At 39.3% G+C, this 25,490-nt stretch overlaps 1 protein-coding gene across 3 annotated transcripts in view; it reads right to left on the bottom strand.

The window, feature by feature from the left end:
* LOC110151941 (guanylate-binding protein 7-like) overlaps positions 1-25,198 on the bottom strand; it is a 31,198-nt gene extending 6,000 nt beyond the window's left edge. For 2 of the 3 annotated variants that reach the window (XM_020915412.2, XM_020915410.2), the window contains exons 1-8: positions 25,081-25,197; positions 16,232-16,427; positions 12,947-13,074; positions 6,996-7,105; positions 6,595-6,791; positions 4,767-5,012; positions 3,415-3,695; positions 1,159-1,371 (exon numbers count right to left, since the gene is read on the bottom strand). In XM_020915412.2, the coding sequence (XP_020771071.2) occupies positions 1,159-1,371; positions 3,415-3,695; positions 4,767-5,012; positions 6,595-6,791; positions 6,996-7,105; positions 12,947-13,074; positions 16,232-16,400 (1,344 nt within the window). In that variant the 5' untranslated portion in view covers positions 16,401-16,427; positions 25,081-25,197. Of the gene's footprint in view, positions 1-1,158; positions 1,372-3,414; positions 3,696-4,766; positions 5,013-6,594; positions 6,792-6,995; positions 7,106-12,946; positions 13,075-16,231; positions 16,428-25,080 lie in introns of all 3 variants that reach the window. The other variant, XM_070467805.1, reaches the window with a different exon arrangement.
* Positions 25,199-25,490: the final 292 nt, after the last annotated feature.

Genomic DNA, 25,490 nt, shown 5'->3' with positions numbered 1-25,490 from the left:
GATAGTTGTGTTATCTTAGGCAACTGAGTACTTTCTCCTCATGTCACATTTCTCAATTTTATAATAAAGATGATAACATCTAATTTATATTATTTTGAGGACTAAATTGATAATCCAACCAAATCACCTAAGGTACAGTTGATGTAGCGAGTGCTCAACATACATCAGTCATCATCATCATCACCACCACCATCACTGTCACTTATCCCTATCAATGTATTGTCCCACCATGTCCCACCATTGTCCCACCATATCCATTGACTATTTATATGTTTCTCAGGCAAGACCATAAGATTCTTGAAAATAGCAGTTTTTCTTTAATTTTCCTATTCTTTGCAGAAAGCCCATTTGAGGGAAATGTCTTTTTAAAATTTTGTTATTTTATGTTTATACAATTTTAAAAATTTTTTAAAGGTTACATTGCATTTAAAGTTACTACAAAATATTGGCTATATTCCCTATACTTTGCAATACATCTTACAGCCTGTCTTACACCCAATCATTTGTACCTCACACCCTTCCTCCTGTATTGCCCCCACTCCACATTGGTAACCACTAATTTGTCCTCTATGTCTGTGAATCTTCTTCTTTTGTTATGTTTACTAGTTTGTTGTAGTTTTGGACTTCAAATATAAGTGATATCGTCAGTATTTGTCTTTCTCTGTTTAACTTATTTCTCTTAGTATAAGTCAATCCGTGTTGCCACAAATGGCAAAATTTCACCCTTTTATTTTTTTAATAACTGAGTAAGTAGCATTCATATATATGCACACTCCACATCTTCTTTATCCATTCATCTGTTGATGGATATTTAGGTTACTTCCATATCTTGGCTATTGTAAATAATGCTGCTATGAACATTGGGATGCGGGTATCTTTTTGAATTAGTGTTTTGAAAAACCTAGTACACTGTTTGAATAAAAGGAATATTCTCTTTCATCTAGATCCTTGATAATAAGTCCTGTCTTTGGATAGAAATATTTCTGGTTTGTTGAAGAGTAGCTAACATACCATAGATATAAAAGCTGAAAATGTAAAGATATTGCCATCTTCTCCTTTCTCTACAAAAGTTGTGCTATGCTCTTAGAATTTCAAAAGAACCAGCAAAATCCCTTGGTCTCCAATCTGTTGTGCTTTCCCAATGCCCTTACTCCTCACCTTAACTCCTTTCCTGGGAATGAGTTTATAGTTCTCTTCAAGCTTGTTCCTTGCTTCTAAGTAGCAACGGTGTCCTCCAGGGACAAAGAAAGTTCCCTCTGAAATACTCATCTTTAAGGGCTCTGAAAGCTTTTTAAGCTCAGCCTGACAATATCTGTCAGATGCTTCTTCATTTTGCAACAAGAAATCGTCTTTCTTTTTCTCGATCATGATCTGTTGAAAAAACAAGGAGAAATTCAATAGAAAGGAGTTGTCAGAAGAAAACATCCAACTATGGTCCTCTTGAAGGAAGCAATCGGACAACATCGGCACAGAGACAAAGAAAAATAGATATAGAGTCAAGAGACTAGTTTTAGCCCAGGTGTGACCAACTCTGTGTGACTTACAGGAAGTCCCTTAAGGTTCTTGTCTCAGTCTCAACATCTGTGAAATGATGGGTTGGCACATGTGAATTTCATTGTTCCTCTAACAGTGGAACGGTGTGATTAACAGTGATAAATCCATCAACAATGAAAAATAGCAAGTTCAATTATGATTTGAAGTAGCCTTTCTTATACATACTAGGTGCTTTAAATAAAATATATACATGGCAATTCAACTGCCTAACATAATGAATGAAGTATACACCGAAGAGAGTTTTGAACTTTTTCTGAATTCTTGTTTCATTGAGGGTTTGATTGTGTGAAAATATAGGAACAGAAATTTCGTACTTGTCCTTATAAATTACAATTGGGCTGGTTTTCCTCTAAGAGACTTTTGTAACTTGCAGGATGTACAAAGGTAGACTGAAAGACAAGGTTTCAGTGATGGTGCTAATGGTAAGCAGGATTATGAACTCTAAGAATTCTCTCCCTTGGCGTTCACACTGCATAGTCCCTGGACCTGTGAACATGATGAACGTTGATCCTGTGTTTAGATTATGTCATACAGCTCAGGCTCCTTTAAGAAAGTGAGATTACCCAAGTGGGCATTACATAATCACACAAGCTCTTCCCCTGCAGTCTTCTCTAGTTGGTGGCAGAAGAGGGAATTGGAGTGATTAGAAACAAAAGAAGAATACAATGCACCATTGCTGGCTTGAAGATGAAACGGGGTTCCCCAGAGTCCATATGAGTTCTGATGAAAGATATATTCACATATTTACATATGGGGAGGACACTCTCGCTTGCACATGATTTAAATTAAACTTTATGCTAACTACAATAATCTGTTTTGTGGCCTATCAAACATGTACATCTGCTCTAATCATTTAAAAAGAATGCATTTAAAAATCAAAATGCAGTAACTGTCGGGCAGGAATGAAAAATTGAGTTTGGTGGCCATTGTGGATGTGGTTTCAGACATGTTTCTGCGTCCTTGAGAACTTGAATCTTCTGAACTGTATCAAATTCAAGGATGCCACCATCCATTCTCAAGAGTGTCTGCTAGTAACTGGGAGCTGCAAACTTAGGAACTCAAAGTGTACCACTGTAAATATGCAATAGATTCAGACCCAAACAATCCTTCTTTAACAAGCACTCTCATTTCTTTCCAGCTACAATCTTAATTCTTGACAAATAATACAAGTAATTTTATGGGTTTTGCCTATAGTAAGGGTTCTCCACCCCCCGCCCCCCCCACCCCGCATTTTGTCATAGAACAGATCAAGTTCTTCTTTAATCTGTATCTAGCCCTCATTTTGCTCAAATAAAACTCTTTTCTTATCCTGAGAAAAATTGCTTACTGATTATTCTTGGTGGTATTGCTAAACCCATTTGAACCTTTTTTTGTTTTCAGGTTGCCGTACTCCGAGCACATCACCCATACACAACCTGCACTGGAGTGTGACCTGAAAAAGTGTGAGCTAATAACTGTGTGTTGTTTTAAGTATCAAAGCAGAGGGTAACTTGTTTGCAGTAGAAAATAAAGAGGCCAGTTTTTAGGAAAAAAGAAGGAAAGTAGCCTGTAGAGTACTGTCATTCACAACAATCCAAACTCCTTTTACAATGAGAAGCATATGAATCATAGGTGAATAGAAGGAGCCTAAGAACATTTCTCATCCTCTGCAGAGGGTGAGATGGTTGGATGGCATCCCCCACTCAGTGGACATGAAATTCAGCAAACTCCAGGACATAGTGGAGGACAGAAGAGCCTGGTGTTGCAGTCCCTGGGGTTGGAAAGAGTCAGACACGACTGAGCTACTACTGAACAACAGCAACAACAAAGCACATTTCTAGAACCACAGGATCAGGAAGGATATATTCTAGGCCACATTACCACAAGCTTCTTCTGGAAATCCTGATTTTCATCCTTGAAAGAATGCTCCATGAAGACTGCAATGGCTTCCTTCTCACAGGCCGCGTGCACCTCCAACAGTTCCTGGAGCGTCTCTGTGGGGAGACTCAGTCGCTGGGCCATCTGCTCGCTGTAGTGGTCAGCTGCCTTCTGCACAGCTGCTGAGTTCTCACGCTGGGCCAAAGTTACTACTGCATTCTCCAAACAAGGAACTGATCCACTGTTGATGGCATTTACATAGGCCTCCACCAGAGGCCCCAGCCCTGAAAAACATTATATTGTGTTGTCCAAAAAGTTCGTTTAGATTTTCCCATAAGATGCTACAGAAAAATCTGAACAAACTTTTTGGCCAATTCAATGTTTTGAAAATAGAATGTTTTCATTCATTTTATGAACCTTAGATCAGTATCCTAAAAATCACTAAAATTTTATTGAGCTTCAAAATTTCTTTTCTTCTCTTTCTTCTCCTGATTTTCATATCCTTCTTTTTCTTCTATAATTTTGTTATAATAACACCAGTGTCTCCTATTCATTCTCTTTTATGGTTCTCAATACATCACAATACAATATTAACTGAATGACCTCAACAATATGTTCAAAGTTCTCCTGGAACACTTTGCCCATTGTAGCAAAATATGGAGAATTTATATATGTAAATAAATTGTGTATTTTGTGGGTACTAGTTCCAAATGAAAATGCAGTGCCCCATGTAAAAATGTCATCAAGAATTTCCAGACAGTGACAAAAACATTAAAACAGACAGGGCATGTCTCAGCACAGGGCACCGTGAGACTGCTCAAGTAGCCTGTGCATGAAGCCACTGTTTATAAGACTGGATTTACATTTGTTTCTCAGACTTTCAATGAGTTTACGTGGATTCATGGTGTGCTACTTATTTTCCGATTCATGTGAATTCACAAAATAACTTGCATATCCTCACTAGAAACACTTATCCACTGAATGGCTCATCATAATGAATATTTGTATCCTTAACATACCTTCAATGTAATATTAGGTTGGCCAAAAAGTTTTTTGGGTTTTTCCATAACATCTTACTGAAAAACCTGAAAGAACATTTTGGCCAGCCCTACAGTTTCATGAGATAATATGATAGTCTTCAAAAAACCCTCATGTAGGGAAATTTTAATGAAGCAACATGCACTTCTATGTGGGGCATAAATATGTTTTTCCAAATTATATAGAGAAGACACGATTACTGAAAAAAAGAAAGCACAGTTATTGGCAATCCCAGAGGATATTCACAATCTCAACTCCACCACACATTCCTCACCCACACTGAATCACAGAGACATGCTGCAGCAAAAGAGGCTCACGTTTCCCGGTGACAGTGATTCCTTCTTTTAAGGTCTTCATCTTTGCATGGGTGTAGATATATGAGCAGAAATCTTTTGATTGCTTCTGGAAATTCTCATCCAGTTGATTATCTGGCATTTCCTCCAGATGGAGTAATTGTTTTTTCTTGCCTGCAGGACGGTCAAAGATGAAACACTTCCGTTTGGGGAAAAACTTCCTGATACACTCTCTGGGCAAGTTGAAATTTTGGATTTGGGGATCTTCATCTGCAAAGGTGGAAAAACAGCAGTCACAGAAGCGACAAACTTCAGGTAAGGGCGCTGAGGACTTTCATTTCCAGGGATTTTTGGATCACTCTGATTCCTGTGCCTGTAAATCTTTTTTAGTCTTATGGTAATCTACCATGGAAACTCTGTTTTTGTACTAAGCCAAGGGTGAAGAAAGTACTCCTGGGAAAGAAGAAGCAGCATCCATCCCAACTGAAGAAACCTGTGGTTGTTTTCCTCAGCCGTTGTATAGTATGCCATGGATTAATCATTTATTAAATGAAGACCTCTTACAGCTCGTGGCAGAAACCCTACAGACCAGGTCTACAGACCTGCCAATGAACTTCCCTTGTGGCTCAGACGGTAAAGCATCTGCTTACAATGCAGCAGACCTGGGTTCAATCCCTGGGTCAGGAAGATCTCCTGGGGAGGGAAATGGCAACCCACTCCACTCCAGTATTCTTGCCTGGAAAATCCCATGGATGGAGAAGCCTGGTAGGCTACAGTCCATGGGGTCGCAAAGAGTCAGACACGACTGAGCGACTTCACTTTCTTTCACTTTCTTGAAAGATAAACTAATACAAATCATTGTCAGAAATACTTTTCTGATCTTACAGTCTCCATTTCAGGTATGAAGTGTGAGCTCAAAAGTAAAGAAATTGTAGAAATAAGGATATTCACAGTATTTCTGGGAAAGAAACCATGCGGGAGACAAATGATACACAAGGCAGTAAAGTTTTACAAAACCAGAGTTAAAAAATGCACATTCTATAAATATGTTTTGAGATTACTTTAGCATACACAATCTCATGGTAAGATTGGCCTAAATGAAACTAGGACACCTCATCAGTCTTTTGCATCATTTTCTGTTGGAAGTGACAGTATCATCCAGAGAGATTCTGGCCATATATCTGCAGTTCAATAAATATTTATTGAAAGGGTAAATAAATGATTAAACAAACAAACTCAATATTTCTTCTAAGTACCACACATTATTCTCTCTGCTAATTATAATCTGTTATAACTAATTTGTTATATAATATGACATACTATGTAAGGTTCTAGAATAAAGAGTGTGAGATTAGACGAAAGTACTTGAAGACATTTCACAGTCTCAGTGAAAGGACATAGCAATGCTTTTCTTTGCAACTAATTAAGGTATAAGTAGTCTGTCTGTGAAGAATGTATCTAGATAAGACAGTAAAATACACTGTGTGAAATGTATTTAAAAATTAATTATTTTGCTTACCTTACGATTCTGTATTTACTAATTTCAATTTGATGGGTTATATTTCTCAAATAGAAGAGGAGAAACACTTAATACAAAACACAATATATGAGCCTTTCTTCTTCATGGTATTAATTTTTCTAAAGTCACTTGGTAGAATATTGGATCCTAAATTTCCTCTGTGAGCTTAAGCTCTGGTCACTGGGGTTTTCCCAGTAACAATAATGACTGAAGCCACCTCGCAGTCATTCACCAAGTACCGTTAGCATGGCCTCAAATCCAACTTCAAATCAAAGGGCTCTGTTGACCCCACCTCCTACTGAGCTTCTTACCACCCTGGCCTTGCTCTGATACCTGGAATCAACTTCAAGGCATTCTCCAGGTACTCATCTTCAGTGATGGAGTTCCCGTCTAACTCCAGCGCCAGCATGAAATCCCGTACAGTCCAAATAAAGTCTGGAAAGAAACTCACAAATTTGGCTGAATCCTCTACTTCATCAGAGCTGGGAGATGATTTGGTTCTGATCAGCTCTGTTAATTCAGTCACATAGCTGGGATCTTAGCTAAGGAAAAAGAAGTACTCTCCAACACAGTTTCCAGATCTCACCTCAAAACAAGTTTTATCATCATTCCCTTTTGCCCCATTTTCCATCTTCATCAACTATAAGAATGAAGTCATGGGCAAGAAGAAACAGTGTCAATTGCTATTCCCATAACCTCAATGAAACATGGTGGTTCAGTTCCTGAAAGGATACTGCAGCTGCTGCAAGGCCTGATTGTTGATGCTGTTCATGCCGTTGTAGATAAAGGTGCTGCTCAGGAGCACGGCCAGGGCAAAGATCCACGAGTCACTCCTGGAGTCCTCCTAGAATGGATGTTAGAGACACTATTCCGCATGCTCTCATTCAGGCGTTCATTCACTATGACAGCTGCACTGTAACTCAGTTGTAAGGTAAATAAATTTTCAAGACAATGATAAATTCAAACTTTCTGGTATTGACAATTTCCCCTTCAAGTGCTTCAGTGTGATTAGCTATTAACAAAACTGAATGCCATCTTATATGTGATTAAAATGTTTAATACAGTGCCTGGAACATAGAAGTTGTACAATAGTAAGTGGGCCGAGATTGCTTTGCAAGTTTTTCTATATCACAATGTATATTAGAGACAAAAATACTATTTAATTAAACTTATCAACTGCTAACTATGCATGTAGATAGCACAAGATACTTATTTGCTTACTAGGATATAAAGTTCCACATGATAATGCCCACCCTAGACAGATGGCTTTCTTGAGGGGCAGATATACATGGGAAAATGCAAATCAATCCACAATGATAAACAGCCTGGCATGAAATCAAATGTTGTACTGTAAAAGACAAAGTGGCAACTCCCAAAAGACAGAAAAAAATACTCTGTGCATTCAGAGCCAGAATTAATTATGTCTGATAGTGACATTATGGCATTAGGTTGAAAGGAACTGGGCTTTAAAAAATTGACAGAATGTGGATTGGAGTTATAGGGACTCTGCAGGTAGAAGGGCTCACAGAAGCTGATCACAATTGCCAGAAAGTGTGGTCATATAGAGAAATTACAAGGTTATTTTATTTGACTCAAGTAGTTTTACCCATGTAGTATTAGATGTTGTGGCTAAAAATGAGATTCAGAAGGTCATGAGTGACCTTGGAATTGATTATATATATACATATATATATATATATATATATTATATATATTGATTATATATATATATATATATACACTACAGAAATGGGCTCCCTGCTTGCCAATGGAGGGGACGTGTGTTCAATCCCTAAGTCAGGAATGTTCCCTGGAGAAGGAAATGGCAACCCACTCAAGTATTCTTACCTGGAAAATCCCATGAACAGAGGAGCCTGGCAGGCTACAGTCCACAGGGTTGCACAGAGTTGGACACGACTTAGTGACTGAGTACACAGGCATACTACAGAGATACATGACACACAGTGGGGCAGCAAGGAGTTCTGCTGCGCAGACACAATATATCCCAAGTGATGAAAGGTGAGAACCAACAAACAAGAATACTTTACACAGCAAGACTCTCATTAAAATATGATGGAGAAATCAACTGCTTTCCTGAAAAGCCAAAAATTAAGAGAATTCAGCACCACTAATCCAGCTTTGTTTGTTGTTCAGCAACAGCAACAGTTGCTCAATAGTGTCCAACTCTGCAAACGCCATGGACTGCAGCATGCCAGACTTCCCTATCCTTCACTGTCTCCCAGAGTTTTCTCAAACTCGTGTTTCCATTGAATCGGTGATGCCATCCAACCATCTCATCCTCTGTCACCCCCTTCTCCTTCCTTCAATCCTTCCCCTCATCAGGGTCTTTTCCAATGAGTCAGCTCTTTGCATCAGGTGGCCAAAATCTTCAAGCTTCAGCTTGAGCATTATTCCTTCCAAAGAATATTCAGGGTTGATTTCCTTTAGGATTGACTGGTTTGATCTTGCAGTCCAAGGGATTCTCAAGAGTCTTCTCCAGCACCACAGGTCAATAGGATCAGTTCTTCGGTGCTCAGCCTTCTTTGTGGTCCAACTCTCACATCCATACATGATTACTGGAAAAACTACAGCTTTTACTAGATGGACCTTTGTCGGCAGAGTGATGTCTGTGTTCTTTAATACACTGTCTAGGTTTGTCACAGATTTCCTTCCAGGAACAAACATCTTTCAACTTCATGGCTGAGGTCACCATCTGCAGTGATTTTGGAGCCCAAGAAAATAAAGTCTGTCACTGTTTCTATTGTTTCCCCATCTATTTGCCCTGAAGTGATGGGACCAGATACCATGATCTTCATTTTTTGAATGCTGAGTTTTAAGCCAGCTTTTTCACTCTCCTCTTTCACTTTCATCAAGAGGCTGTTTAGTTCCTCTTTGCTTTCTGCCGTGGCATAAGGGTGGCATCATCAGCATACCTGAGGTTACTGATATTTCTCCCGGCAATCTTGATTCCAGCTTGTGCTTCATCCAGCCTGACATTTCTCATGGTGTACTCTGCATATAAGTTAAATAAGCAGGGTGACAATATGCAGCCTTGACACACTTCTTCCTAGTTGAACCAGTCCATTGTTCCATGTCTAGTACTAATTGTTGCTTCTTGTCCTGCATACAGGTTTCTCAGGAGGCAAGTAAGGTGATCTGGTATTCCCATCTCTTGAAGATATTTCCACAGTTTGTTGTGATCCACACAGTCAAAGACTTTAGCATAGCCAATGAAACAAGAGTAGATGCTTTTCTGGAATTCCCTTGCTTTTTCTATGATAAAACAGATGTTGACATTTGATCCCTGGTTCCTCTGAGTTTTCTAAATTCAGCTTGTACATCTGGAAGTTCACGGTTCATGCACTGTTGAAGCCTAGCTTGAAGGATTTTGAGCATTACCTTGCTAGCATGTGAAATGAGTGCAATTGTGTGGTAGTTTGAACATTCTTTGGCATTGCCCTTCTTTGGGACTGGAATGAAAACTGACATTTTCCAGCCCTGTGGCCACTGCTGAGTCTTCCAAATTTGCTGATATATTGAGTGCAACACTTTAATAGCACCATCCTTTAGGATTTGAAATAGCTCAGCTGGAATTCCATCACCTCCACTAGCTTTGTTCGTAGTAACGCTTTCTAAAATCCGCTTGACTTCACACTCCAGGATGTCTGGCTCTAGGTGAGCGACCACACCATTGTGGTTGTCTGAGTCATGAAGACCTTTTTTGTGTATTTCTTCTGTGTATTCTTGCCACCTCTTCTTAATCTCTTCTGCTTCTGTTATGTCCATACTGTTTCTGTCCTTTATTATGCCCGTCATTGCATGAAATGTTTCCTGGTATGCCTAATTTTCTAGAAGAGATCTCTTGTCTTTCCCATTCTATTGCTTTCCTCTATTTCTTTGTATTGTTCACTTAAGTGAAAGGCAAAGGAGAAAAGGAAATATATACCAATCTGAATGCAGAGTTCCAAAGAATAGCAAGGAAGGATAAGAAAGGTTTCTTTTCTTTTATTTGTTTTTTTAATTGAAAGGTAATTGCTTTACAGAATTTTGTTGTTTCCTGTCAAACCTCAACATGAGAAAGGCTTCTTAAATGACCAATGCAAAGAAATAGAGGAAAACAATAGAGTAGGAAAGACTAGAGATCTCTTCAAGAAAATTAGAGAAACCAAGGGAAAATTTTGTGCAAAGATGGGCACAATCCAGCTTTACAAATATTAAAGGAACTTCTCTAGGAGGGAAACACAAGAGAAGAAAAGGATCTACAAAAATAAACCCAATACAATTAAGAAAATGGCAACAGAATTATATATATCAATAATTACTTTAAATGTAAATGGATTAAATGCACCAACGAAAAGGCATAAACTGGCTGGGATGATGAAAACATGTGCATGTATGCACTTTCACCTACCACATCACTCTACTTAACCCCCCAAATTGTATGTGATTATTTTATATTATTAGGTTAATCATGTTTTATCATGGCTTGCAATTGTAATTATCTTTTGTTTTTTGTCTGGCTATTGAATGTGAAAACTGATACACATCTTTTATTATTGTGATTATGTAACTATTATTCCCTTAATACTATTGCATCATGCTACAGCTGCTAAGTCAGTTCAGTCATGTCCAACTCTGTGCGACCACATAGATGGCAGCCCACCAGGCTCCCCCGTCCCTGGGATTCTCCAGCCAAGAACACAGGAGGGGGTTGCCATTTCCTTCTCCAGTGCATGAAGGTGAAAAAGGAAATTGAAGTCACTCTGTCGTGTCCAACTTTTAGCCACCCCATGGACCGTAGCCTACCAGACTCCTCCATCCATGGGATTTTCCTGGCACAAGAGTACTGGAGTGGGGTGCCATTGCCTTCTCCATATTGTATCATGATTGGTCAACAAAAAAAATAACAGAATTCTATATCAGTACAATTACCATTCAATAAAAAACCTGTAATCACTTTTTAAAATCGAGATGCATATCAGAATTATCTTGGAATTTTTTGAAAAATACAAATGCCCAGGTATTGCTTTTTTTCTCCAAAGCTCTAGATGTGTTTCTAATGAACAGTCATATTTAATAACAAGTGGACTATATGATGATACTTTACTTTTCTCTATTTGTTTCACTTTTTCTATTTCATATTCCATGCTCCCATTTGGTTTAGTTTATGCTTTCCAATTTCTCTGTCCCTCTCTCATTTTTTTTTTATGTTCTTTCTAAAGTCTTTATCAAGAATAGTAGAAAAGCTTTTGTATATATATATATATATTATACATAATGTGTATTTTATATATATGTATTTTAGAAAACATAAATTTTTGTCTGGCTAAAAATTATGACATTTTGATTCCATTTGTTTGACTCAGTATGAATAGAGTCCTAGATTTCTAATTTATATTCACTCAAAACTTTGATATCAGTCCATGTACTTTGGCATCTAGTATTACTACTAGAAGTCTGTATGCTTAGTTGCCCGGTCATGTCCTACTCTTTGCTACCCCTACGCCTGCCAGGCTCCTCTGTCCATGGAATTCTCCAGGCCAGAATACTGGAGCGGGTAGCCATTCCCTTCTCCAGGGTATTTTTCAGGTCCAGGGATTGAACCCAGGTCTGCGGCATTACAGGCAGATTCTTTACTGTCTGAGTCACCAGAAAAGTTTATTATCTTAGTTATTTTTTAAAAAAGTTTTTTGAATGAAGCTTCAAACTTCTGATTCAATTCTGAGAATACAAAGAAATACTATGTTGTAGAAAAAAAAATCACATGTTAAAATGTGATATAGTATTATTAACTAAAGTTCAGATTTTGTTCAAATTTCACAAAACTTTATGCTTGTATCCCTTGTTTTCATACCTTATTCGAGACTGCACATTGTATTTAACTGCACTGAGCAGCTTCAGCTGCATGTAACAAATTCTGGTAAATTCCCTTTTCATTTTTATTCTTTTACAAATATTTTCTAGTTTTCCTTGTTTTGGCCTTTTGGATATACGCATCATTTAAAAGTGGCCATTTAATTTCTAAACCCATGGAATTTTTAAATGTCTTTGATATTAATTTCTCATTTTGATATCAATTTCTCATTTCAATGCTTTCTACTCTGCAATCACCCTCTGTGTTTTTTTCAGTCTCCTGACATTATTGAGGATTTCAGTGGCTAAGTCAAATATCTCTCTTGGTAAATGTCACAGTGTACTTATAAGTATGTGCGTTATTTTAACACATCTTTTGATACTGCTGTCTAACATAATTCCACAATGATAAGACAACAGACTCTATGATTTTAATACCTTTATACCGTGACTCTTTCACACCTGATCTTACATCCCTGGATAAGTTAAAGTATCTCCTAGTTTATAATCTATGGGAACTTGGATAGAGTTTGTGTTCTACTGTTGTGTGAAAATTGTATAAATCTTAGTTATGTTGAATTGGTTCACAGTGCTTTTCAGGTCTACTATATCCTTCTCCTTCTCTGTATATTCATTCCATTAAGTTTTGAGATTTTGATATTGAAACTCCAACTAAAATGTTAACTTATCTACATAAAATTTATTATAATATATAGTAGTACTAGATGTAGCTTTCTTCTGTATTTTCCAGGTCTCCTGTAAATGTGTTATCATATTTTCACAATTTAAAAAAGAAAGAGGAAAAAAGAGTAAAGAAGATTCCTTGCCTTACCTTCTCCACATTGCCCAGGCCCTCAGTGTCCAGAAGGACCAGGGTGCAGCTCTCCTTGGAGGGGTGGGGCATACACCACATCCAGATGCCTTTGGTTTCAGACCTCACTGTGGAGCCCAGATGAAAACCTGCACAGAAAGAAGAATGCAATGCACAATAAGAACAGATAGTCCAGGCTGCCTATGGGTTACTTTGGGTAAAATTGTTGAAATGTGAGTGCATGGCTGGGGGAAATGTGTTTTCATTTCAGCAAGGACTGTCAGTTCAAATGTTTACACTTGTTCAGGACCTTCCCAAGAAATATTTCTTGTCCCATATCACCTCATAACATTAATGGCTCATACTGTGTCACATTCCAGAATTAATGCAAACTCTATTAACCTTTCTATTTTTATCAGTTCCATATCCTCCACTTTCTGATGGAGTCCCAGCAGTGAAAGGCACCAGCAAGAGATCAGAAGTCAGGCACTGTGCCCTTGGCTTCCACCCTGGTGAGCCATGGTATCCTAGTACCTCTGCTCCTGTGCCTTCGTCACATCTCCTTTCATTTAGCCCCATCCAGGTGTTCTGGTCTCTGTCACATTCTGGAATCCACTCATTGCCTCTTCACCCTATAGGACTTTCAAGGCTCCCTAGCCATTGTGTCTGCTGCTTCCTTCAGAAGAACGGAGTGGTTCCTTTTGCTCTGCTTGGGCCCTTGTAACTGTCACTCCATTTCCGGTTACCTGTTAAGTGGATCATCTGTGTCCTTCCAGGTTCTGAACTAATACATTAGCTTTTGTTAACTTGTCTTTTCCCTCCTCGTTTTCCCTGTATCTTCCTCGTTTTTGTTCAAAAAATGATGAAATCTTTGGTCATTGGCTTGGGTGGGGATAAAATAGCAGGGGATTAGAAAAGACCTGTGAGAACTGTTTGCCCTTCTTTCTAAGGCTTAAACCAACAGAAAGTGATTATGTGAGGTAATGGGCTTCCCTGTTAGCTCAGATGGTAAAGAATCTGCCTGCAATGCAGGAGACCTGGGTTAGATCCCTAGGTTGAGAAGATCCCCTGGAGAAGGAAAAGACAACCCACTCCAGTATCCTTGTTTGGAGAATTCCATGGACAGAAGAACCTGATGGGCCACAGTCCATGGATCGGAGTCAGACAGGACTGATCAACTAACATGCGTATGGGTAAGAAAGCAAAATATGTCTTATCTATATCCAAGATTTTGACTATCTGCCGGATGCCAATGCTCCCTTCAACTTAGAATAGTAATTGATATGATGAAATGCCCAGGGGAGCATGGCTTAGGCCATTCAATTGCCATGTTCTGTGTATTCTGCTCTAGCAGGTATAAAACCTGAGATGATCTGCACCCTTCTACATTGTGATGGCATTTGACTGCTTTCTGATTAATACAGAGCAGTCTGAACTCCCAGTTCCCCCAGGGAGAAAGGCAGGGTATAGCTGAAGTTCATCACAGTCAGTTATGTGAGGTAAAGGAGAGACAAAGAATCATAACAAGGAGACAGTAGTGAGCTGCTTCTGCTAGTGAACTTTGACTGGGCACCAGTTTTACTTGTTTGTTTGTTTTTGTTCTTCCTGTCATTTAATTAGGATAGTAGTGCCACAATTCAAGTTCTTTAAAACATAACAAAAAAAAAAAAAAAAGAAAAGAAACCATAACCAGGTGAAGGATTTCCTTAGTAATGGAAATCACCTCCTTATTACCTGATGTTATCTTGAATAGAATAAAAAGGAACATTGTGAAACACCTTGACTGTTGAAACATCTTGACTGATATCATTTCTTAGAGTTCTCAAATCTTTAATCACCCAAAAACATGACCTATTAATTATTTTAACCTGGCAAAGAAAAAGTGCTCTCCCCTGACTAGTTGTCAAGAATTCTTTAAAAGAAAGACAAATATAAAATGTTTTATTTGAGGCCAATGGGAGACTGAAAACAAAAAGAAAGAGGAAGACAGGGAGAAGTCTATCTACAAGTACTACTTACTTGTAGTGAGGCAAATAATGTGCAACTGTACAGACATCAGATCAGCCAAAGCTAAAAAAAAATCTTACCAAATTTTTATGATGCTGTGGAGAATTTCAGTTACTGCTAATATGCACATAAATTGCACATAAAACTTGAAAAACTGTTTGATATTATCTTGAAAGTCTGAAAACATGTGGACTCCATGACCCAGCAATGGCACTTCTGAGTATATCAAACAAGGGTAGCTAGTGTACACGTGCAGCAGGATATAGATACAAGAATATTCACAAAAGTGAACCCATAAAAGTTGGAGCTACAAATAATACCACTGTTCATCATCAATGAGTGAATAAATAAAATTTCCTATTCTCTGTCAATAGCATACTCTATGATGGTGAATATATATGAATTATAGATATGTATGACAAACTGGATTTCCCTCATAAACTTCTTGTTGAGCTAAAGAAGCAAGAGCCCCATGATTGTCACAGTGTAACTCATTTTGCATGAAGTTTGAGCAATGCTTAACAAATGCAGAAACATAATATAAAGCCATTTTTAAAAAGGAAGAATGAAAGAATGCACCATGGAAGTCAAAACATTGGTGAGATCTAGGAAAGGTATGAGAGGGCATGATTTGGGCTTTTGGGTGTTGAAGTATTTCTTGATCTGTGCAGTGATTACACAGATGATCACTTTAGGTTTATCAACTTTATATTGTGTGTGTGTGTGTGTGTATATACACATGTATATATATGTCTTATGTACTGTTATATATGTATTATAGTTCGGATAATAGAAAAGATTAAGTAGAGAAACAGGGGTATAATTTACCAAAGTTTGGAAATAGGAAATTAAATGAAGCAAAAAAATATGCATGGTAGCCTCATTGAGATATGGGAGTTTTAGGAATTCATCTGTCTGTATTTCTTTACATCTCTTTGAAAAAACAGAGTGTGTTGAATAACATTTGTGTGCTATTTGAAACAACCCTGTGGTTTAGGGCAAAAGTGATGAAGGAGAAAGGAAGGGAGTAATTTCTGAAGATGAACCCTTGAGAAGATGGCAGTGGATGGGATTGGGACAAATAAGGTGGACATTTTGATGGGCCTGTGAACTCTCCATTACTGGGTAAAAGAGGGAACATTGTGCAGAGACAGGTTTGGAGTTAAAAATTCAGTGGTGAGAACTAAGAAGTTGTTTTCAGTGGGGGGAGTTAGGCTCTTCCTTAACAGGGCACAGGGAGGATGGTCAGCAGCCTGTGTTATCACTGCTTCCCAGCAAATGTTCCTGAACAACACTCACCGTGGCTTTGTCCTGCCAGGCGGTTCATCAGGTAGGACTTTCCGGTCCGATACAGCCCTACAATGGCCACCACCACCAGAGGCTGAGATATCTGGTCCAGAATCTTCAGTGCTTCGGGATTCACTGATAGTTGATTTTTCCGGTTTTCCACCAAACAGATGGGATCCATTTTGGTAGATCCAGATGCCACAGGAACCTGTAACCCAGAGGAACAACTCAGTAGACTGTAAGAAGTCATCTCTCACAGTGCACATAAGCCTTCTGTTTCTGGAAATTATATATCAATTCTCCATGCTTTGCATGTTCCTAAAAGGTAAATATTTAGCCACCCTGTATCAAGGCCTGTACAGGTAAATTATGGAAATTATCTTATTGATTTTTAAATGAACTCAAAACAACCTTGCCCACATGAGCCATACAGTGAACAGAATGAAAAAACAAAGTATTGATGATGGAACCTTGAAAACACTAACATTTTGGGGATGAGTAGATGCAGATGGGACATGAAGGAGACGAGGAGTGATCAGAGATGACTTCTAGAGTGTCAGAATGATTTGGTCCCTCATTAATTGTACAGATATTCACTGAGAACCTACCATGTGCTGAACACTGTTCTAAAGGCTCAGTATCAAACTGAAGAAAATGGATACAAATCTCTGCCTCACGGTACTCTATTCCAGTAGAGGAAACAGATAATATAGAAAATAAACCAAAATACATATATGTAAGGCTTGTACATGCTCAGCCATGTCCAACTCTTTGCCACCCCATGGACTGTAGCTTGCTAGGGTTCTCTGTCCTTGGGATTTTCCAGGCAAGAATACTGGAGTGGATTACCACTTACTACTCCAGGGGATCTTCCCAACCCAGGGATCAAACCCATGTCTCCTGCATTGGTAGGCAGATTCTTTAACACTGAGCCACCTGGGAAGCCCTATATGTACATGAGAGGGTAGTAAAGTATCACAAGAAAATGAGCAAGCAATGGCCTATGGAACACTGGGGGTTGAATTTATGTAGAGAGTACCCAGGGAAGACCTTGACAATAAAGGAAAGATGAAGGTGGTCAGTGTCCTCATCCTTTGAGGAGAACAGACAGATGTAGGGAGGCAGTGGGAGCAGGAACGGGCTGGAAGAGGAGGGACTGTGAGAGAAAGAAATTGAGATAATGCAGCTTTCTCTCAAACAAACACAACAGAGTTTAAGGTACCTACACAATGTTGTGCATGTAAGAATTAATTTATTAACACAAATTATAGCTCATTTCTTAAGCAGATAGAGAAGAGAAGCAAGCAACCGGGGTGTTGTCAGATCTGCCTAGATATGTCAGAGTATCACACCTGGGCTACCTTCTACTTTAAAGAATTTTATTACAATGGTAGGGTGCTTCATGATCTCAAGAGACAGACTGCAGTAGCTGTCAGAGAGCTTGGATTGTCCCTTTATTTTCTCAAAGACAATACTAAGCAATGTCCACATGTTGCCAAACTTTACGAACTGTGTGATGACTGGGAAGATTAATTTCTCTGTGCCTCAAGTTTCTCTTCTGTAAAGTGGTGACATGAAAAGTAAAGATCAATCTGTCATTAAGGTCATTGTTGTTCAGTTGCTAAGTTGTGTCCCACTACAGCATGCGAGGCTTCCTTGTCCTTCACTATCACCTGGAGTTTGTTCAAAAGCATGTCCATTGAGTCAGTGATGCTATCTAACCATTTCATCCTCTATCACTCCTTCTCCTCCTGCCCTCAGTCTTTCCCAGCATCAGGGTCTTTTCTAGTCAGCATTTTGCATCAGGTGGCCAAAGTATTGGACCTTCAGGTCCAGCATCAGTCCTTCCAATGAATATTTAGGTTTGATTTCATTTAAGATTGACTGGTTTGATCTCCTCGCAGTACAAGGGATTCTCAAGAGTCTTCTCCAGCACCACAATTTGAAAGCATAAATTTTTTGGCACTCAGTCTTTTTTATGGTCCAACTCTCACATTCTACATGACTACTCGAAAAACCATAGCTTTGACTATACATACCATTGGCGAAGCGATGTCTCTGCTTTTTAATATGTTGTCTAGGTTGTCGTAGCTTTTCTTCCAACAAGCAAGCATTTTTTAAATTTCATGACTGCAGTCACCACCTGCAGTGATCTTAGAGCCCATGAAAATAAAATCTGTCACTGCTTCAACTGGATGCCATGATCTTAGTTTTCTGAATGTTGAGTTTTAAGTCAGCTTTTTCACTCTCCTCTTTCACCCTCATCAAGAGACTCTTTAGTTCCTCTTCAATTTCTGCCATTAGAGTGGTCTCATCTGCATATCTGAGGCTGTTGATATTTCTCCTGGCAATCTTGATTCCAGCTTGTGATTCATCTATACCAGCATTTTGCATGATGTACTCTGCATATACATTATTAATAAATAAGCAGGGTGTCAATATAAAGCCTTGTCATCCTCCTTTCCCAATTTTGAACCAGTCCATTGTTCCATGTCCAGTTCTAACTGTTGCTTCTTGACTGCATACAGGTTCCTCAGGAGGCATTTAAGGTGGTCTGATATTCATGTCTCTTGAAGAATTTTCCTCGGTTTTTTATGATCCACACAGTCAAAGCTTTAGCATAGTCAATGAAGCAGAAGTAGATTTTTTTTTTTTTTTTTTTTTTTTTTAGAATTCCCTTGCTTTTTCTATGATCCAATAGATGTTGGCAATTTGATCCCTGGTTCTGCTCCCTTTTCTAAATCCAGTTTGTACATCTGGAAGTTTTCATTTCATGTACAGCTGAAGTGTGCTTGAAGGATTTTGAGCATTACCTTGCTAGCATGTGAAATAAGAGCACTAGACAGTGCTTTGAACACTCTTTGGCATTGCCTTTCTTTTGGATTGGAATGAAAACTGACCGTTTTCAGTCCTGGGGCCACTGCTGGGTTTCCACATTTGCTGATATATTGAGTACAGCACTTTAATAGCACCATCCTTTAGCATTTGAATTTCAGCTGGAATTCCATCACCTCCACTAGCTTTGTTCATAGTAATGCTTACTAAGGCCCACTTGACTTCACACTCCAGGATATCTGACTCTAGGTGAGTGATCACTCCATCGTGTTTATCTAGGACATTAAGTTTTTTTGTGTGTAGGTCTTCTGTGTATTCTTGCCACCTCTTCTTAATCTCTTCTGCTTCTGTTATGTCCTTACTGCTTCTATCCTTAATTGTGCCCATCTTTGCATGAAATGGTTCTCTCAATACCTCCAATTTTCTTGAAGAGGTTTCTAGTCTTTACCATTCTATTGTTTTCTTCTATTTCTTCACATTGTTCACTTAGGAAGGCCTTATTATTCCTCCTTGTTATTCTCTGAAACTCTGCATTCAGTCGGGTTTATCTTTTCCTTTCTCCCTTGCTTTCATGCCTTTTCTTTTCTCAGCTAATTCTAAGGCCTCCTCAGACAACCACTTTGCTTTCTTGCATTTCTTTTTTTTGGGGGGAGAGGGGGTGTTCTTGTCATTGCCTCCTGTACAATGTTATAATCTCTGTCCATAGTTCTCAAGGTATTCTATCAGTCTAATCCTTTGAATCTATTTATCACCTCCAGTGTATAATCAAGGGCTTCCCTTGTAGCACAGCCAGTAAAGAATCTGCCTGCAATGCAGGAGATCTGCGTTCAATTTCTGGGTTGGGAAGATCCCCTGGAGAAGGAATTGGCAACCCACTCTAGTATTCTTGCCTGGAGAATAATCCCATGCACAGAGGAGCCTGGCAGGCTACAGTCCATAGGGTCACAAACCAAACCAGTATATAATCATAAGGGATTTTATTTAGGTCATACCTAATGGACTAGCAGTTTTTGCGACTTTCTTCAATTTAAGCCTTATATTTTTCAATAAAGAGCTCACGGTCTGAGCCACAGTCAGCTCTAGGTCTTGTTTTTGCTGACTGTACAGAACTCCTCCAATCTGGGCTGCAAAGAATATAATCAGTCTGATTTCGGTATTGACTATCTTGTGATGTCCCTTCACCGTGACAAGGCTATGATCCATGTAGGGTATTGGGGTCATTAGGAGGATTACATATCTCATAATACTTACAGTACTTTTAAAGTTATACAAGCACATAGTCAATCCTATATAATTTCACAACTGTGTGTCTCTGAAGACTGGGAGGGTAATTTCTGAATGAAAGTGGAGAGTTGGCTTTGGCCTGGAAAAGTGACACTTCCTTCCCTGGTTGCAGCAGTGGGAGCACACAGCCCAAGAGGGAGATGAGCAGGCTGGACGCCCAAGCAGTGACAGCTGAGAGCAAGCACAGCAATGTGGGAAGAGTCAGGCTGGAGGAGCTGAAAGCTGCCCCGAAATGTCCAAGCACAGGTTCTGGGGTTGGGCTGCCAGGGCTCAAACCTGAGGGTTCAAGTCACTTATTGTCTGTTGAAACCTTGAAAAAGGAACTTACATGCAAAGCCTCCATTTTCTTACCAGTGTTACAGGAGAAACAGTAATTCCTGCCTGATTCATTACTATACAGATGACAAGATATACGTTCTCAGAAAGTTTTTAAAACTTTTCCTGCATTAATGTATGGCTCCAACAGTAAATAAGTTGAACAATATGCTATAACATGTTGGTGCATTCTGTAAGTTGCAATTTGCCAAGAAATATAAGTTATCTAAAATCTTTCAGTCAGGAAAAGCATGAATTTGCTCAAAGGAATTCCTCTCTAAATTTCTCTTTCTCTCTCTCTGTCTCTGGCTCTTTTTTGTCTATAGTGGATTGGGAGCAGAGATAGAGCAGTAAAATGACCTTTTACTGCTCTGTTAGGTGAAAATTAATAAAAGGAAACTTCACTCAAATGGAATCAGCAGGCCATAAAGAAGAGCTCTCACACAGTACCACTGGAGATGGTTATGAGAAGAATTGTCAATCACAAAACCCAAGGAAAAAAATCTTCAACAGGAGATTCTCCAGTGAGAGTCCCCAGCAGGAAAGGTATACCTCACATCTCCTAGAAGAACCCAGGAATACCCCGGCAACCCAGCCAAGGAAAAGGGTCATTACCTTGAACGCTCACTTTTCTCAAATGGACTTTCTTTTAAAATAATCCTTCCTACTTACTACTTTTCTCTATAGAATAAGAGAGATAAACTTCCTCTTTTTCTTGGTTGAATTTGCCCCATGTCTTTTGCTATAGCTTGCTTGTCCCAAATGACAATTCCTGTGCTATTCCTGAGTAAACCCATTTTTCCTTGAAAAATGACTATTTTTAAGGTGAACAGTTTTAAGCAACAGGAAGTGTAGCATTCACTTCTGAGTCAGAATATTGATAAAGCTTTGGTGGGAGTCCATAAATTTACCGTGTATTTTTTTAAATTAAATATTCTGAGATTTCCAAACCAAGAAACTTGAAAACTAAGTAACTAGAATGAAATAGTGTTACCAGATGGCAGAAGATGATGAACAGTTTCCAATGGTTACTATTCAGTAGAGTTATCTGAAGTGATAGTTGTTTTTTTTTTTTTTTTTTTTTTTTTAAGTTGGAGGCTAATTACTTTACAATATTGTAGTGGGTTTTGTCATACATTGACATGAATCAGCCATGGATTTACATGTGTTCCCCATCCCGATTCCCCCTCCCACCTCCCTCTCCACCCGATCCCTCTGGGTCTTCCCAGTTCACCAGGTATGAGCACTTCTCTCATGCATCCAACCAGGGCTGGTGATCTGTTTCACCCTAGATAATATACATGTTTCGATGCTGTTCTCTTGAAACATCCCACCCTCACCTTCTCCTACAGAGTCCAAAATTCTGTTCTATACATCTGTGTCTCTTTTTCTGTTTTGCATATAGGGTTATCGTTAGCATCTTTCTAAATCCCATATATATGTGTTAGTATACTGTAATGGTCTTTATCTTTCTGGCTTACTTCACTCTGTATAATGGGCTCCAGTTTCATCCATCTCATTAGAACTGATTCAAATGAATTCTTTTTAATGGCTGAGTAATATTCCATGGTGTATATGTACCACAGCTTCCTTATCCATTCGTCTGCTGATGGGCATCTAGGTTGCTTCCATATCCTGGCTATTATAAACAGTGCTGTGATGAACATTGGGGTGCACATGTCTCTTTCAGATCTGGTTTCCTTGGTGTGTATGCCGAGAAGTGGGATTGCTGGGTCATATTGCAGTTCTATTTCCAGTTTTTTAAGAAATCTCCACACTGTTTTCCATAGTGGCTGTACTAATTTGCATTCCCATCAACAGTGTAAGAGGGTTCCCTTTTCTCCACACCCTCTCCAGCATTTATTGCTTGTAGACTTTTGGATAGCAGCCATCCTGACTGGCGTGTAATGGTACCTCATGGTGGTTTTGATTTGCATTTCTCTGATAATGAGTGATGTTGAGCATCTTTTCATGTGTTTGTTAGCCATCTGTATGTCTTCCTTGGAGAAATGTCTGTTTAGTTCTTTGGCCCATTTTTTGATTGGGTCATTTATTTTTCTGGAGTTGAGCTGGAGGAGTTGCTTGTATATTTTTGAGATTAATCCTTTGTCTGTTGCTTCGTTTGCTATTATTTTCTCCCAATCTGAGGGCTGTCTTTTCACCTTGCTTATAGTTTCCTTCGTTGTGCAAAAGCTTTTTCATTTCATTAGGTCCCATTTGTTTGTTTTTGCTTTTGTTTCTAATATTCTGGGAGGTGGGTCATAGAGGATCCTGCTGTGATTTATGTCGGAGAGTGTTTTGCCTATGTTCTCCTCTAGGAGTTTTATAGTTTCTGGTCTTACATTTAGATCTTTAATCCATTTTGAGTTTATTTTTGTGTATGGTGTTAGAAAGTGTTCTAGTTTCATTCTTTTACAAGTGGTTGACCAGTTTCCCCAGCACCACTTGTTAAAGAGGTTGTCTTTTTCCCATTGTATATCGTTGCCTCCTTTGTCGAAGATAAGGTGACCATAGGTTCATGGATTTATCTCTGGGCTTTCTATTCTGTTCCATTGATCTATATTTCTGTCTTTGTGCCAGTACCATACTGTCTTGATGACTGTGGCTTTGTAGTAGAGTCTGAAGTCAGGCAGGTTGATTCCTCCAGTTCCATTCTTCTTTCTCAAGATTACTTTGGTTATTTGAGGTTTCTTGTATTTCCATACAAATTGTGAAATTATTTGTTCTAGTTCTGTGGAAAATACCGTTGGTAGCTTGATAGGGATTGCATTGAATCTATAGATTGCTTTGGGTAGTATAGCCATTTTGACAATATTGATTCTTCCAATCCATGAACACGGTATATTTCTCCATCTGTTTGTGTCCTCTTTGATTTCTTTCATCAGTGTTTTATAGTTTTCTATGTATAGGTCTTTTGTTTCTTTAGGTAGATATACTCCTAGGTATTTTATTCTTTTTGTTGCAATGGTGAATGGTATTGTTTCCTTAATTTCTCTTTCTGTTTTCTCATTGTTAGTGTATAGGAATGCAAGAGATTTCTGTGTGTTAATTTTATATCCTGCAACTTTACTATATTCATTGATTAGCTCTAGTAATTTTCTGGTAGAGTCTTTAGGGTTTTCTATGTAGAGGATCATGTCATCTGCAAACAGCGAGAGTTTCACTTCTTCTTTTCCTATCTGGGTTCCTTTTACTTCTTTTTCTGCCCTGATTGCTGTGGCCAACACTTCCAAAACTATGTTGAATAGGAGTGGTTAGAGTGGGCACCCTTGTCTTGTTCCTGATTCAGGGGAAATGCTTTCAATTTTTCACCATTGAGGGTGATGCTTGCTGTGGGTTTGTCATATATAGCTTTTATTATGTTGAGGTATGTTCTGAAGTGATAGTTAAAAGTACCCCACACTCTGTATTTTCAGCAAGCATCAGAAGTTAGAAGAGGCAGTATTTGTATGGGCCAGGTATTAAAAAAAAATGCATGGTAAATAAACATGAATAGGCTTACAATTAATATTTTTTTTATTAAGAATGAGATTGAATTATTTCAAATAATACAGTTTTGTATTATTCAGAATATTGAATGTTAAGGAAAAAAATAATCCACTGTTAATCTGTTAGGATTTAAATTGTCTGTGAACTACCACCAGTGCCCAGCGGGGTGCAGTCACGATGGAGGGGGCTGGAGGAAGAGACTGCACCCAGGGCTTCTGCGTGGGGGCTGGGAGTTTGGGCCCTCAGTCCTAAAAGGCACTCAGTCCCTTTTTCTCCGAAGATGAAGCATACTCTCCCCCTTGTCCCATGCTGGATATTTTGCTCCAGCCCTGCTTAGGGGGTTCCCTTGAACAACAAGGAGATCAAACCAGTCAATCCTAAAGGAATTCAATTCTGAATATTCAAGGACTGTTGCTGAAGCTAAAGCTCTAATATTTTGGCTACCTGATGTGAAGAGCCAACATTTTGGAAAAGACCCTGATGCTGGGAAAGATTGAGGGCAGAAGCAGAAGGGGTGACAGAGGATGAAATGGTTGGATGGCGTCATGGACTCAGTGGACATGAGTTTGAGCAAACTCCAGGAGGTAGTGGAGACTGCGGTGCTGCAGCCCATGGGGTCGCAAAGAGTCGGACGCCATCTTGGCAGCTGAACAACAGCAACGGCTACATGCTCCAGGAGGAGCAGAGCGTCAGGGTGACATGCCTCAAAGCCAACCAACTCTGAGCTGCTTGAGCCACGCTCTGAGCCCACGACGCCATCCTCGCCTCCCCTCCCCCAGGATAGGGCCTGCACCGGGGGATTTTATTGTTGGGGAAGGCAGAGCCTTGTGGGCTGCCGTCTATGGTGTCTCACAGAGTCAGACACGACTGAAGCGACCTAGCAGCAGCAGCAGCAGCAACAGAACAGTGCTTGGAAGGTCAAGCTTAGGCAAACTTACTTGGAGCAGACACTGCAGCCAGGAGTGAAGTCAGCTGCTCTGGATCACCCCTAGGGCTCCTCTTGCCTCTGGCTCCTCCGGAAACTGCTCTTAGATTCAGAAGCTGAAAAGCCAGTTGCTTGTTTTAAAAAAAAGTCATCTGGTATGGGTGGGGTTTATGAGAATCGAAAATGAAAGGACAGAAGGACTTATATTTTTGTTTTGTTTTGTTTCCTGGAGGCAGTAACCTGGGTGTGTTCCAGGAAAGCCAGAGAGACAAGGTTCCTCCCTTCCTGGCTGGGTAAACCCAACTTCGTCCCTCCTCCACAGGTGGCTTAGGCATTCCTGACCCCACAGGGAATGGGACCCAAGTGAATGACCCAGTGAATGGTAGGATGGGAGCTCAACAGCCTGTCTCTCAGGGGTGTTTT

The sequence above is a fragment of the Odocoileus virginianus genome, chromosome 5 (assembly GCF_023699985.2).
Source record: "Odocoileus virginianus isolate 20LAN1187 ecotype Illinois chromosome 5, Ovbor_1.2, whole genome shotgun sequence".
NCBI classification, from domain to species: domain Eukaryota; kingdom Metazoa; phylum Chordata; class Mammalia; order Artiodactyla; family Cervidae; genus Odocoileus; species Odocoileus virginianus.
This window is presented reverse-complemented; position numbering and strand designations above follow the sequence as displayed.